Here is a 15753-nt window from a genome sequence, read left to right as displayed (position 1 = left end):
AAAAATACTACTAATAATACAGATGTCACTGGTTGAGTACTCCTGTGGGTCAGCCACTGTTGCCAAGCTCTTCTTATGTACTATTACCATCCTCCTAAGGCTAGGAGATGGGTGTTACCATCACCTACATCTTTATAGGCAAGAACACAGAGACACACAGTGCTCCGCACATCACGAGTAAGTGGCAGAGCTGGGATCTGACCCTGGACAATATGACTTTGAAGACAAGCTCCTGCAGCCTCTGCCCAAAAGGCCGAGAAAGAAGGGAACTCACGTCCTCCTGAGACAGCCCATCCCACTGTCCGAGTCTCCCTGAAGGTTAGCAGAGCCAGTCCTAGAACACAGATCTCTCAATTCCGAATCCCAAGCTCTCCCTAGACCTCATGCAACAGTATTCTTAGTGAAAGCTGCCTCGTGAAGCTGAAATCAAACAAGCTCAAGATAAATGAAAGACACATACAAGCGCCCTTGAAAGAGAACATATTTATTTACACCACTATTTCCTTTTACAACTCCTACACATTTAAATAATAAAATTTTCCAGGAAATCCAGTAACCTTTAAATTAAGATATTTTAACGGAAGAAAATGATCATAATATGATTTTTATTTACATGAATTTCCAACAGTTTTAAATAGTTCCTTTTGAAATAGCACAATATCACTGAAAGCTCTCATTTCGAACTTGCATCTTTTCCCAAAACTTTCAGTTTAAGGAATGAAGCTTACAGTCACCTCCTTGTAGCTTGGATTCTTAGAGACGAAAACCTGTTAACACACTTACGAACACAAACCTGCTTCATAAATGATCCATGTTTTGGCTGCGAGCTGAACCTCTTTCACAAGTTTTGACACTAAGCAGAGTTTTTTGTTTGTTTTTGTTTTTGGGTTTTTTAAAGACACTTTACATTGCTTTGATTAAAAACTTTCTGGAAGTTTTCTGGATTAGTCACATAACCACTTAGAGGTGGGATGTATGGATTCTGAGAATTCAATTCAGTGTACAAGGATGGGCTGATCTTGGGTTCAGCCAACTCTGAAAGCGCCGCAGGGGGCTTCGAAGCATCCCTGGGTGGGGCGGGGGGAGCAGACTAGGTGTGCACTTTCCTCTCCGCGGCGAGTCCCATCTGGGGGGCTCCCGTTTCTCTGATATTGCACATGACAATCACTTTCTTCAAGAACCTACTATTCATAGAACGACTTCCAGCAATAACAATGGTCTGATATCCTTCCGTGTCACACTGAGAGATTTCAAATATTTATTAGTGAAACTATAAGAGAAGATAGATTTTCCTAATATTTTAAGCATGAGTTCCTCTGAAGAGTTGGTATAACATCCATTAAAAAATAGAAAAGATTAACTTTTACCATGATCAAAGCTACAGTTAACAATGAAAAACTTCTATAGCTCCGTCCACCTTCTCCGTAAGAACAGCCGAGGGCCAGACTTGAACTTCATGCGGCGGCAATGGAGGAATCATCCACGAGCCGACCCTGTGGCTTTAAAGAGGGGAAACGAGATGGGTTTACAAGGCAGTAACAACAAAGGCTCTAGTAATTGAGAAGATTTCCAAATTCTTGGAACTGTTTCACAAAAACGGAATAAATGTGCACGAGTATCAAAACCACATTTGTTTCTCTCCTTCTTTCATCCCACCTTCTCGCTTCACTTGAACCTGGGGAGGGCAAGCTGCAGGGCCGAGGTGCTGTCCCCCTTCCCTCTGCCACCAGACACCGACATCGCCAGCTGACCGCGTACCTCCACCGCCTTCTGCCTTGGTCACTAATTCTGTCCACCCTGTGTCCTCACAGCTACTGATCTCGCATTGGGAACGTGGGAGCGGGAACCCAGCTGCCTTCCTGCTTCAGGGACAGTTTCAGTTTCTCTCTTGCTCGGGGCCCTCCTGCATCCCAAGCTCAAAGAAGGCCACAGACCTGGGCTGACAGACAAGCTCCTTGGGGATCTAAGGTCTCCCAACCTCCTGTTTCTAAGGAAAAGCAATTCACAATGAACTAGAGTATCTAATGATGAACACTACAAGGACAGAAGCAGCAGATAACAAAAATCTAGCTTTCCCTAAGGTCACTGGGACAAACTTAAAACGTCACATCAGAAGAGTAAAGGCTAAGAACGAATAAGAGGTACTGTGACCATATTGAGGGTAAACCTTCTGACAGATTAGCGATGCCTCAGGGAGTCATCAAGGAAATGAAAAAATGAAACTCTTGCAAACACTCTTACTCAGCAGAGGTACATGAGCAGAATTCTGTGGGAAGAGCATGAGATGGTATTCGGGACATGAAACAGAACTGTGTTACACCACCACCACCGAAAGCCACTGACAAGGCCTGACGCAGAATGGTTCAGGGCAGGGGGCTCCCTGAGGCAGGGAAGGGAGCACTTTGTTGCCGTGTGTTTAATGCATGCATGTGTGTGCGCACATATATGTGTGTGTGTATGCATGCATATGTGTGTAAGTTAGGCCTCTGACATTCAAGGCAGGAACGGAATGAATTAAAGAAGAGGTGGCTGGTCTTTTGTGTTTCACATAACCTTTAGTACTGATAGAGGATGTTCAGTTTTAGAAACGGAATAATGGGGGCACCTGGGTGGCTCAGTCGGTTAAGCAGCTGCTTTCTGCTCAGGTCATGATCTCAAGGTCCTTGGATCCAGCCCGGCATGGGCTCGCTGCTCAGTGCGGAGTCTGCTTTTCCCTCTCCCTCTGCCCCTCTCTCTGCTTGTGCTCTCTCTCAAATAAATAAAATGAAATCTTAAAAAAAAAAAAAAGGAAATGGAATAATGGCTCAATCTGGTTATATCCTTACGAAACACAGCTTTACGAACAGGGACAGAAGATTAGATCATGAATTAGAAAACTTGGAATCTTCGTTTCAAAGGAAGAAAAATATTAATCCAGCCTTGAAGTAGGGCAGCACGATGCAAGAGAACTTTCTGTGATGATGGGAAAACTCTGGTCCGCGCTGTCCATCATGGGAGCCACCTGTCACACTGATTTACTGGGCACTTCAAGTGCGGCTAGGACAACTAACTAATTTTTAAATTAAATTAAATTTTAATTAAATTTAATTTACATCTCGGTAGGGCCCATCATACTAGAATAGCGCAGCTCTAGAGTTCAGTGAGGGTGTGAAGGGATGGACAACTTGAGTCAGTAGGACTGTTCACTACGAGGGAAGACAGTAAGCCTCAATCACTGTCCTCAGCATGACAGGCGAAACTACTGCCCCTCAGATTTCCGCCGGCTCTGAGGATCCCAGCCTACCTTTTCGGCAGCAGTCAAGTTACTAGAAGGCAGTACTTGTATTTAGAAAAAAGAGCACGGCAGTTAGAAAAAGGAGGGCCAGTTATGCTAAGACTTACAAATGTTTATTTTTCTGGAACCTTATCTGGAACCTTTATCAGGTACCCCATTCCAGATTATGTAAAGAAGGGACAGTTCCTTCAAACTGGAATGAGACAGACACCAAAGAGGCAAGTGTGAGCCTTGTGACACGTCATTCCGAAAGCGAGTATGGAGTTAAAAGAGAAGGTGGCACACCGGTCGTCTGCACACAGGACGTCTCTACACCCACGTGTGCCCGAGGCACTGAGGAACCCGCAGCTCCCGGGAGGGGAGCCCTACTTCCCAGTGGTGAGAATGGCCTCGGCGGAGGTGAGCGCGCTGCTGGGTGAGCCACCTGCGCCGCCCGGGCCACCCTCTCCCACACCGACTCCCACCATCCCACACATCCCTGTACCTCAGGAACCTGGAAATGGTCCCCGTGTGAAATAGCAGAACATTCAAGCCGCGCAGTTTCCGACGCGGGATCCTTTGCAGAGAAGGCCCCAGGCGGTATCGCACAGAGAAGGAGGAACGTTCAAGATCACATTTAGGAAGTTGATCCATTTTGATGGAAAACTAGTTCCCAACTAACTACAGGATAAAACCATCCTTTACTAAGCCGAAGGGAAAACCCGTCTCAGCATCCTGCGAGGGTAAATCGTTATCCACCCAAGGGAATAAAAAACTTTGGAATTCGATTCTGTGAAACAGCAGCAACCGTACGGACACGACCAGCGATACCGCCAAACTGACGTCATGGCAACCAAAGCTTTCAGTCTCCAAATGCCGTCTGGGGAACCTTACGAGAAAGAGACACCTGATCTGCCTGCAAGCTGGGAGGCCTCAAGAGCAGACCACGCCTCGGTCTTACCTTTACAAAAATACTGGTAGGTATGAAACGCCTGAGCAGCTGATTGGTGAAGTGAGGAAACCTTAGCAGGTTGACGTGGAGAGACGGCAGCTGCTGGTACCCGGCCATCAGAGGGTAGAAATTATATAACATTTCCTGTTCGGTGCCGGGGAGGATCCGTAATCGAATCTACAGCATAACAAGTTGTAGAGAAAGACAATCAAATACACACGCTTACAGCGTCTCCGCACCATCACCCCTTCCTTGGTGACAAGTGACCGGACGTGCAAATCTTCCTGGGGAAAATGTCCTCTCTTGCCTATTCCATTTTCCAGACAGATTCAGAAATACAGGGCTGAATTAGGAGGACAGGAAGACTACACAGGTAACAGATGCATTACAAAAATCGTGAGTGATTTCTTGGTTTCGACACCAAGATCTAAACGGCAACTTGTACCAGCTTAAAAAGGGGATCGTGAAAAAAAAAAAAGGGGTGGGGGGGATTGTGAGATGGATCCATGTTTTGTGTGTCTGAGACCAGGAAGATTTTTACAGTCACAACATGTTATGAGACAACTGCAAGAAAAGTATCTTTGTATACATTACACCAACATAAGACAAACAAACTAGTGGTTTCTGGTGGTTTTTTTTAGGGGAACTTTGTGGTGAGGTAAATGATGTCAGGGGGAAAAAGATGGTTGGTATCGTATATTTTTATAAATCAATATGTGAAGAAGATCAGGACACTCTAGAAAAGCTTACTTATTTGCATATGAGTACATACAGTACTGTACATGTGTCAAAGATAATATATGTGTGTACCAATATATAAAAGCTAGTGTGTGTTTTTGTTATCAACTTAAGTTTGCTAATGGACTCGCAGCATACTTCATGTATAATGCTATCTTACATTTAACAACACAGCACTCAGAATATGCACAGCACAGAGGACAGTCAGGGTAGACCCTACTGAGTATCAGTACGTGTTTGTTCCTCTAATTATGGTCTGGTTGATAAAAAGTACTTACTGACTATTGAGAGAGGTCTGCTAGCCACTTTGACAGAAGACAGTATTCTCCCTGAAATATGGTTTTGCTTGAAAGTGTATGTTCCATTAAAAAATGTGATTAAAAAAAAAATGTGATGAACTTTTCCACCTCCGATTTGAATGAGTGAATCAAAACACCCGAATGATTTATTTTTGTATGTAAATATAAAATTGTGTTTAAATGTGCCAAAGGTAAGTAAATTCTGTTTAAGATCAAAATCTCTAAAAAGTTTCACAGATACTTCAAAAGAGAAACAGGCTTTTTTTTTTTTCCCCTAAGTAGGCTCCACGCCCAACGTGGGGCTTGAACTCATGACCCCAAGATCTAGAGTTGCACACTCTATCCACTGAGCCATCCAGGAACCCCCCCTCCCAAGACAATCAGGCTTTTAATATGGGTAGTAAGGCCTCTAGGCCTCCAATTAAAAGACGCAAATACACACATACACACACTCAGTAGTAATAAAAGGGAAATCTAAAATTTTCAGGAATGCTGTTATCTAAGGACTTATAAATTCTTGCTTTATAAAAACAACTTACATGTATGAGCTCAATGTGCAAAGGGTTACCCACTTAATCCACCTCTATACGGGTTGTACTTAATCTTTAAAAGGGAATAAAAATTTCCTATCTAAATAACAGGGACCACAATCAGCCTGATCAGTTCATTTGTAAAAGCTACATGTACAGCTCTCCATTTCCTGGCCACCCTTCTGTATCTACATAAGCAGCCCAATGAGATAGGACTGTACCTGTTTAAGACCTGAGAACATGAAGGCATCACTGGGCTCCACAGAAATCTCCACATCTTGAACTAAGTTAGTCTTATTCTGTAGGTGATATTTGACAGGTAAGGATTCTCTGACACGCCCAAATGATGGCAGATCTGCAGAGAAAGAGGATACATTTCTTTTTGTTAAAAAAAAAAAAGTTCACCGTTTATGAGTTCTTTTTGTAAAGGAATTTCACTCTGTACACATGGGGTTATTTAAATTAGTGATAACACTGCACTCTTGCTAAATAAGGAAATTCTTTGACTGGACAACAGCCCATGGGACTATGATAAAACAGGCTCAAAAGAATCAAGTCACCTTCTAAAGTTGATTGACGTAGAAAGGGTCATGGCTATCAGGAGGTGAATTATATTTTGGGAATAATTTTTCAAGTCTATAAAACAATCCCCTAAATATCCATCACGGTTCAAGAAGGAATGATAGGCATCATGTGCCTCCTGATGGGAACAAACACCACTAGCTATGAAGTATTCTTGCTGAAAACTTGAACCTGAATCTGACTGAGACTCACCACCAGCTCGCAGGGACCCTTACAAATGATTCAATGCAATCAGCAAAGTCCAGACTGTGGGGAGCTCTACAGGAGACGGGCTCCACTTCTTTAAGAAATGAACAGCAGGGAAGAGGGGCAGGCGGCGGTGGTGAAGGAGGTGAGGGGGGTGGAGAGGGGGGTCTTCCCGCCCATAGATTTCAAAAGTACAAGACATCCATCAGCTGCAATGCAAGGCTTTAAGACAATCTAAAGAAGCTTCCGAGTCAACCAGGGAAATCTGTGACACTGGAATTTGGTAATATTAAGAAATTATTGCTAATTTTTAAAGTGATAACAACAGAATTGTGATTATGTTTAGAAAAACAGCCATTAATATTAAAGATGCAGACAAATATTTATAAATCAAATAACAGCTGGGATTTGCTTTAAAATGACAGGAGTCCGAGGCGTACGTAGAGGTACAGATGAAACAGGACTGAACATAATCTACTTTCGTAAATGCTCGGCATTTTTCGTAATAAAAAAAATTTTTTTAAACCCCAGAAGCTAAAAGAAATACTATTCCTGGATTCTTCTTCTCAAGTACCATTTGACGCCGTTACCTGCGTTCACGTGGAGAGGAATGTTTTCTACGATCACATGTGGCAGAGTGATGACAGTACTGATGACAGGGACATTTCCCACGGCTGACGTCCTGCGGCAGAAAGGGGCAGCTTTCAAATCCACATCTCATGTGAAAAGTTAAATCAAATACTGGAGACATGCACATGCACCAACTTGTTCCAAAGGAAACAAATTACTTCTACATTTTCTATAACTTCATTAATGGAAGTAGTTTTAAGAGAAGCTTCTGGAATCCTGCATGTGCTTTGGATGTTTCCAACTCACAAATGCTGTAACCCATGGCCGCTGTTTGACGCCAGGGCCAGAGAGCAAAGCAAGCACACCAGGAGGAACACCATTTTAGGTGGTGTTTGGTAGCTCCCACTGTAGGTGGCAGCACTGTGACCCACACTGTGACAGAGACCTCCTTCTCACCCTGCGGCTGGCTCACAGCGGAGCACAGACCGCCTGCAAGCCTGCTCTTACGACGACTCTAGAAGTACATAGGAGAAACCAAGAAACTAGAAATATTTTATGATCCATACACACAGTGGCATTCCAGCATTACTGAGAAAAAGTGAGTACCATCAGGAAACGGACAAGGATTTTCCCCCCTATTCCAGTTAGAATGGGAACCACAGGAGGAAGAACTGATGCTCTGTGCAGATACAGCAGAAACAACAGGAAAAACCATCTAACCCCTCATCAATGAGAAATACATCTTTATGGGACTACGGGAACATGATGGGATAACTAAGCAGTGCCTTCAAAACCCCATTTTAATTCCCAGAAACACAAATTGAACGAAACTTCAACATGGTATATTCAGAAGTGGGGAAAAGAAAGTTGTTAGTTTTTCAAAAATAAATTATTATTTTTCCTTTCTCATTTTTAATGTATCTTATCCACTGTTTTAAAATTTATATAAGGGGCGCCTGGGTGGCTCAGTGGGTTAAAGCCTCTGCCTTTGGCTCAGGTCATGATTCCGGGGTCCTGGGATCGAGCCCCGCATCGGGCTCTCTGCTCAGCGGGGAGCCTGCTTCCTCCTCCCTCTCTCTCTGCCTGCCTCTCTGGCTACTTGTGATCTCTGTCTGTCAAATAAATAAATAAAATCTTTGAAATATGATGTGTCTACCTCCCAGCCTAAGAAAACAGAACATAGCTGAATCTTCCCACCTACCCCTTCCTGCTGGCACGCCCCAGAGGTAACTACTACCCTGAATTTGGTATCTATCAACTGCTATGTGTTTCTTTACACTTTTCCAAATTATGTATGTGGCCCTAAGAAGTATAGTGTTTTTACCCGTTTTCCGATATTATACACATGCAATCTGTTCATATTCTGAACATCCGCAGTTGCTCTGTTCACTTACGATTAAGTTACCAGGGGTACCTCTGGATAATTCTCTTTCACTGATACTGTAAGACTATGCCATAATTTACCCATCTGCCTGTTGATGGATATCTAGTGTCCAGCTTTTGACTATGATAATCAGAGACGCTATGAACATTCTTGCATTCTTTGTGTGCAGGTTTTTTTTTTCTTTAAAGATTTTGTTTATTTATTTGTCAGAGAGAGAGAGAGAGAGAGCAAGCACAGGCAGACAGAGTGGCAGGCAGAGGCAGAGGGAGAAGCAGGCTCCCCGCCGAGCAAGGAGCCCGATGCGGGACTCGATACCAGGACGCTGGGATCATGACCCGAGCCGAAGGCAGCTGCTTAACCAACTGAGCCACCCAGGCGTCCCAATCTTTGTGTGCAGGTTTAAGACTTTTTCTGTGGCAATAGACTATAGATAGACAAACAGACTATATACAGACATCTTCAGTTTCTCCTGGTACTGCTGAATAGACTTCCAAAGTAATCGTTCTATTTTATACTCCATCTCTTTTGACAAACAATGCATTCTTAAACCTTTTTATTTTTCCAAGTCAGTGAGAGCACATCTGAATCTGAGATTCCTAGTGAAGTTAAGCTTCTCCCCTTACGTTTACTAGCCACTGGCTTCTTCTGTTTCCCTTACACAGCATACTTGAGATTTTGCTCAACTTCCTATTGGGAGACTTGTTTTTCTAGGATTTGTAGAAGTTCTTGATATGAATTCTAATACTTTGTCAGTTTTACATGTTGCAAACAGCTTTTCCCAATCTGTATTTTGTCTTTTCACAAATGAAGAAACTTAATTGTAACAAATCAAATTCATCAATTTTAGTGGTTTATGCTGTTACGTCTTACTTAAAGGAACTCTGCCCTATTTCAAAGTCATAAAACAATTCTCCTATTTTCTACTAAAATCAATAAAATTTTGCTTTTCAAAATTCGAACTTTAGTATACATGGAATTGATTTTTATATACAGTGTATAGTAGAGATCCAATTTTTTTCCCAAACGGACACCCAATTGTTCACCATTGTAAAAAGAGTTCATCCTTTCCCCACTGATCTGGAGTGCTTCCTAAAATATAATTTCCATATGTGTGGATCTATTTCTAGACTCGCTCTTCTATTCCACTGGCTGATGCACATATCCAAGGCAATACCACAGCAATGACTACTGTATAGAGTTATAGTAAGACTGCGAATTCAGAAAAGCAACTACTGTTGCCTCATTTTCCTTCTGAAGTATCTTATTTCTGAGTTTTTGCTTTTCCAGAGAAACTTTATAATCAAGAGTGTCAGGTTCTACAAAAATAAACTCAAATAAGCTATTGGGATTTTGAAGGAAACTGCACTGATTCTATAAAACAAACAATATTAGACCTATCCAAATCCTACCCAAGACCACTCTGTATATGCCATTTAAGAACTCCTTTAATGTTTTAAAGTTTTATAATTTTCCCCATAATGATAACACATGTTTTCCACTTGATATATTCTTTCTTACCTTATAATTATTGTCATCCTCTAAATGATACCTATTTTAAAAGTACAATGCTGGAGGTTTATTAATGATATAGAAAGCCAACTGGATTTTGTATATTGAATGTTATATCTAGAAACCTTGGTGGATATATCATACATACATGTGAGATATATATATCATATATATAGATATATATATGATATATATGTCTCATAATCCAAATAATTTGTTGATTTGCCTGGGTTTTCTATGTAGACAATCCTATTGACTGAGAATAAGAGAAGTTTCTCCTAATGTTCTTAATGGTCCTGTTATAAAAATTCATTTGCCTAAAATTTCATCAGTATGTAGGTCACAAATTGTGACAAATACAAATGGACATTTGAATCTTTGTGTTTTTGACAAATAGTGATAGCACATGACTTCTAGTCTGTGCTGACTGAAGCTTTCAGGACTGACAGAAGCTTTCAAATATTAAATGACAATGGCAAATAATAAAAGTATGAGACTAGCACAGACAAGGAGAAAAAGACAGGGCTGATACAATTTACCTCTTCCAGGAGATAATATAATGCCCAGTTGCTACTCCACCTTCAACATTTCCAACAGAAGGGCACCGAAGACAAAAGCATTCACTAGCACTCTCTCCAGTCTGTAAAACAACTACAAGAAATAGTCCTTATAATCCTTATGCAATGATCCTCTATGAAAGGCGAGTTTTACCTCTGATGATAGAACAAAAAAAGAATACTTTTATCAGCTATACATTGTTTGTAGACTTAAAAACTAAGGCTCAGAGATGATAAATGACTTTTTCAAGGTCACAAAGTCCCTGTCCAGGGTTTTTTCCTAATGTATCAATATTCTGTTATCATACAAACAGGAGAAGCAGCTGCAGTTGTGTGACAAGTTCCCATGGGAACTAATGAAAAGGGAAAGTCTGGAGTCAGGATGATACCATTTGGTGATTACCTACTCTGGCTTTCTCTGACCAACGCACATTACTGACACCATCAAATGGAAACACATTACATGGTGCCTCATTATTGCCTAATTCAGTTATTTACCTCTTACGCAAGGAGGCTGTCCTCTCGCCAAGTTTAGCCCCGACTCTTGATGACAAGACAAACACTCATCTGAACCAAGGCCTCCCTGCCCCTCAGCCCTCTGCAGGCTGTGCGGTGGTGGGGGCGAGATGGGAGGGGCGCTCCTTTAATGCAAGCCAGGAACAGGGCCCATTGAGGGCCGAGGTTAGCATATCTGAGACTGAAACTTTCAAATGATGAGAACAAAGTCTCAACTAATCGCTTTTATGGTTCTCCAACGAAGAAGGCTGTGGTATGTTGTGGGTAAAAACTGGAAGTCGAAGGGAAAAAAGCTGAGCCAGTCTCTACTTTAATTAACTACTTTTAATGTAATTTTTAAGGTCTAGGAAATGATACTGTAGCTTGGTAAATAAAACACACATTAATTCAAACCTCTTAAGATACCTGCTTTTTAGAACTGGGGACATTCATTTTCTCTCCCGCTTGCCCCACCTTGCCCCACCAAGTCCTCCCTAATTCTCAGAAGTTAACCAAAATGATACTATCTTTATTAACAATTAACAATAGGGTCAACTTTATGACCTAGGACAAGTTGTTATTTTTAATGTGTCAAACACAAATTTTGCAATGCATGAGTTCTGGTGTTCCTAGAGGTGGTGGAAAGAGTAATGCCATGCCGCCCCCTTCCCCAAAGATATCCACATCCTAATTCCCCAGAATGTGACCTCACTGGCAGAAAGGACTCTATGGATATGATTAAGATCAAGACTGGAAAATACGAAGATCATACTGGATAATCCAGTTGGGCCCAATGTAATCACAAGGATAATGAGGGAAAAAAGGGAGGCAAGAGGGAGTCTGAGAAAAAGATGTGACAATGGAGCCGAGGCCAGGAAAAAAACATTGTAAGATGCTACGCTGCTGGTTTTGAAGGCAGAGGAGGGAGCCAGGAGCCAAGGACACCACCTGGCCTCTGAAAGCTGAAAAGGGCAAAGGAAAGGATTTCCCCTAAAGCCCAGAAGGCATGCAGCCCTACCCACACCTTGATTTTAGGACCTTTGACCTCTAGAATTTTCAGGTCATAAATCTGTGTTGTTTTAAGCCACTAACTTGGTGGTAATTTCTTACAGCAGCAATAGAAAACTAGTAATGGGAAATTCAAGGTGGACATTATTCATTAATTTAATAAACATTTATTAACCAACTCCTATGAGGCTGGCAATACAAAGAGGATGACGTCACGGCTCCAGCTCTTCAAGGGCAGACCGCCCAATGGAGGCACCATAACTATAAACACGTAATTACGACAGAACGGGGTAAGTGTTACAGTAGATGTATGAGATACTCAGGGAGTAAAGAAGGAAGGCGACCTAGCCCTGCTTGGGGAGATCTAGAGAGTAAAGCTTACGTGAGTCCCGAAGAGCACACTAGAGTTTGACAGGTTGAAAGAAAAAGGAGAGGGTTTGGGGCAAAGGTACTAACATGTGCAAAACCAGATGGAGGCGATGGCTGCTGACGGTAAAAGGTTTGGCTTGGCTGAAGTCCGGGAAAGAGGGAGGGGAAGTAGAGAGGCTGGTGCAGAAGAAGCTGGGAAGGAAGCTGCGCAGGGAAAAGTCTGGAATGTCGTGAAGTTTTTTAAGTGAGAGTAACCAGTTCAGAATAGTTTCCTGAGAAATCGAAGTCTGGCAGCAGCACGAAAGGCAGACGAGGGGAGAGAATGGCACAGAGGAAACCAGTGAAGTAGGTACTTCTGAAGGCCAGAGAAGAGATGGTGACCATCTCTGGATTCAAGTCACAGGAAGAAGGCAGAACGTGGTGCCGGGCTGGACGTGCACGCACATAGGGCCTCTGTCTTGTCCCCGTGGTTCCGAGCTGGAACCAAGTGCACACCAGTTCCTCCAGCGGGACTGTGGCATGCAGGCGGCCTAAGGCTGTGCGGAGCGGAAGACTTGTAGAAAAAGTTAAAGGGAGCCAAAGTTGGGATCCTGGAAATGACCAACATTGAAGGGGTAAGAAAAGGAGTCAGCAAAGAATGGACAAATAACGAGCTTGTGTTGAGCTGTTAGGAGACAAGCACTGGGCTGGGATTTTCACATAGGTTAGCTCATGCACACTATCTCATGGAGTGATCTGCTTTAACTCTGAGACGTGATCGAACACAATGAATAGTCCAGTGTAACACAAGAGCAAGCAGTAGGACCGAACTGAATCTAGTTTCAGCGTGACTCTAGATCTCATCATTATTCCAAGTTGGCACAGGGATGAGAAAAGGAAGAAGAGGACAGAGAAACAAAGTAGAACCAGGGATAATGACTTTCAAATCCACAGGAAAAAACCAGGTTTCCAAAGACAGAAAAACAAAACTTATGAAGGCATTCTGAAAACAAAAATGGGGTTATTATTATTATTATTACTTCATAGAATGTAGGACCTATTTGTAGCATTTAAACAGAGAGGTTTAGGAACATGTTTGACTTCACCTATCTATTTTACCTATCCTCATTTATGATGACTTCCCTAAAACGCACAGAAGTGACTACGAAGACTGCTTGCTCTTGTAGTGTCTTGAGAAACCAGGATGGTGCCATACGGTGAACTTGATAAACACCTATAGATTATTTATTGATAGATATTGAAACTTATTTTCAGGCTTGATGCAAAAATACACGGGAATTCTAAAACTACTCATCTACTTTTAATCTGTATTGCAAATCAACATAGGATTTAGTAACCCTGAGGTCCAGGAGTAGATAGATAAAGAGAGCAAATAAGTGACTCACATTTGGTTTTAAGATTTTTTTGCATATAATTCCTATAAAAGTACCATCCATTTTTTTCAAAGAAATGGAACAAATAATCCTAAAATTTATATGGAACCAGAAAAGACCTCGAATAGCCAAAGGAATATTGAAAAAGAAAGCCAAAGTTGGTGGCATCACAATTCCGGACTTCAAGCTCTATTACAAAGCTGTCATCATCAAGACAGCATGGTACTGGCACAAAAACAGACACACAGATCAATGGAACAGAATAGAGAGCCCAGAAATAGACCCTCAACTCTATGGTCAACTAATCTTCGATAAAGCAGGAAAGAATGTCCAATGGAAAAAAGACAGCCTCTTCAATAAATGGTGTTGGGAAAATTGGACAGCCACATGCAGAAAAATGAAATTGGATCATTTCCTTACACCACACACGAAAATAGACTCAAAATGGATGAAGGACCTCAATGTGAGAAAGGAATCCATCAAAATCCTTGAGGAGAACACAGGCAGCAACCTCTTCGACCTCAGCCGCGGCAACATCTTCCTAGGAACATCGCCAAAGGCAAGGGAAGCAAGGGCAAAAATGAACTACTGGGATTTTATCAAGATCAAAAGCTTTTGCACAGCAAAGGAAACAGTTAACAAAACCAGAAGACAACTGACAGAATGGGAGAAGATATTAGCAAATGACATATCAGATAAAGGGCTAGTGTCCAAAATCTATAAAGAACTTAGCAAACTCAACACCCAAAGAACAAATAATCCAATCAAGAAATGGGCAGAGGACATGAACAGACATTTCTGCAAAGAAGACATCCAGATGGCCAACAGACACATGAAAAAGTGCTCCATATCACTCGGCATCGGGGAAATACAAATCAAAACCACAATGAGGTATCACCTCACACCAGTCAGAATGGCTAAAATGAACAAGTCAGGAAATGACAGATGCTGGCGAGGATGCGGAGAAAGGGGAACCCTCCTACACTGTTGGTGGGAATGCAAGCTGGTGCAACCACTCTGGAAAACAGCATGGAGGTTCCTCAAAATGTTGAAAATAGAACTACCCTATGACCCAGCAATTGCACTGCTGGGTATTTACCCTAAAGATACAAACGTAGTGATCCGAAGGGGCACGTGCACCCGAATGTTTATAGCAGCAATGTCTACAATAGCCAAACTATGGAAAGAACCTAGATGTCCATCAACAGATGAATGGATAAAGATGATGTGGTATATATACACAATGGAATACTACGCAGCCATCAAAAGAAATGAAATCTTGCCATTTGCGACGACGTGGATGGAACTAGAGGGTATCATGCTTAGCGAAATAAGTCAATCGGAGAAAGACAACTATCATATGATCTCCCTGATATGAGGGAGAGGAGATGCAACATGGGGGGTTAAGGGGGTAGGAGAAGAGTAAATGAAACAAGATGGGATTGGGAGGGAGACAAACCATAAGTGACTCTTAATCTCACAAAACAAACTGAGGGTTGATGGGGGGAGGGGGGTTGGAAGAGGGTGGGTGGGGTTATGGACATTGGGGAGGGTATGTGCTATGGTGAGTGCTGTGAAATGTGTAAACCTGGCGATCCACAGACCTGTACCCCTGGGGATAAAAATATATGTTTATAAAAAATAAAATTTAAAAAAAATGGTAAATCACAAAATATAATGTTGAGAAAAACATGCTATTAAATATGTCAACTATTAATAAAAAAAAAAGTTTTTTTGCATATGATATTTACCCTTATAATATAGCTGAGCACAATCTTACTTGGGTTAACATTCAAACTCGTTTTTTTCCTAACAGCTCAAGAAGCATACAAGTCCAAAGTATGATGCACCAGACAAGTGATATCTTGGGTTTAAACCTCTTCTCTCTACTGTTTTAGTTGATTTAGAAAACTCACTGTCTACTTTTTCATATTCTCCCCAAGTTTCC

The 15753-nt window shown here is 41.9% G+C and overlaps 1 protein-coding gene across 3 annotated transcripts in view; it reads right to left on the bottom strand.

Moving 5' to 3' along the window:
• Nucleotides 1–577: 577 nt before the first annotated feature.
• The window catches only part of LOC111144447 (trafficking protein particle complex 11), a 46959-nt gene continuing 31783 nt past the window's right edge, over nucleotides 578–15753 (bottom strand). The window contains exons 26-30 of one of the 3 annotated variants that reach the window (XM_022498762.1): nucleotides 10543–10654; nucleotides 7131–7222; nucleotides 5994–6127; nucleotides 4215–4382; nucleotides 578–1499 (exon numbers count right to left, since the gene is read on the bottom strand). In XM_022498762.1, coding sequence (XP_022354470.1) covers nucleotides 1455–1499; nucleotides 4215–4382; nucleotides 5994–6127; nucleotides 7131–7222; nucleotides 10543–10654 — 551 coding nt within the window. In that variant the 3' untranslated portion in view covers nucleotides 578–1454. Of the gene's footprint in view, nucleotides 1500–3100; nucleotides 4383–5993; nucleotides 6128–7130; nucleotides 7223–10542; nucleotides 10655–15753 lie in introns of those variants that run through there. The other 2 variants (XM_022498764.1, XM_022498761.1) reach the window with 2 other exon arrangements.

This window comes from Enhydra lutris, unplaced genomic scaffold (assembly GCF_002288905.1).
Source record: "Enhydra lutris kenyoni isolate GAN:26980312 unplaced genomic scaffold, ASM228890v2 scaffoldscaffold11, whole genome shotgun sequence".
NCBI lineage: Eukaryota > Metazoa > Chordata > Mammalia > Carnivora > Mustelidae > Enhydra > Enhydra lutris.
This window is presented reverse-complemented; position numbering and strand designations above follow the sequence as displayed.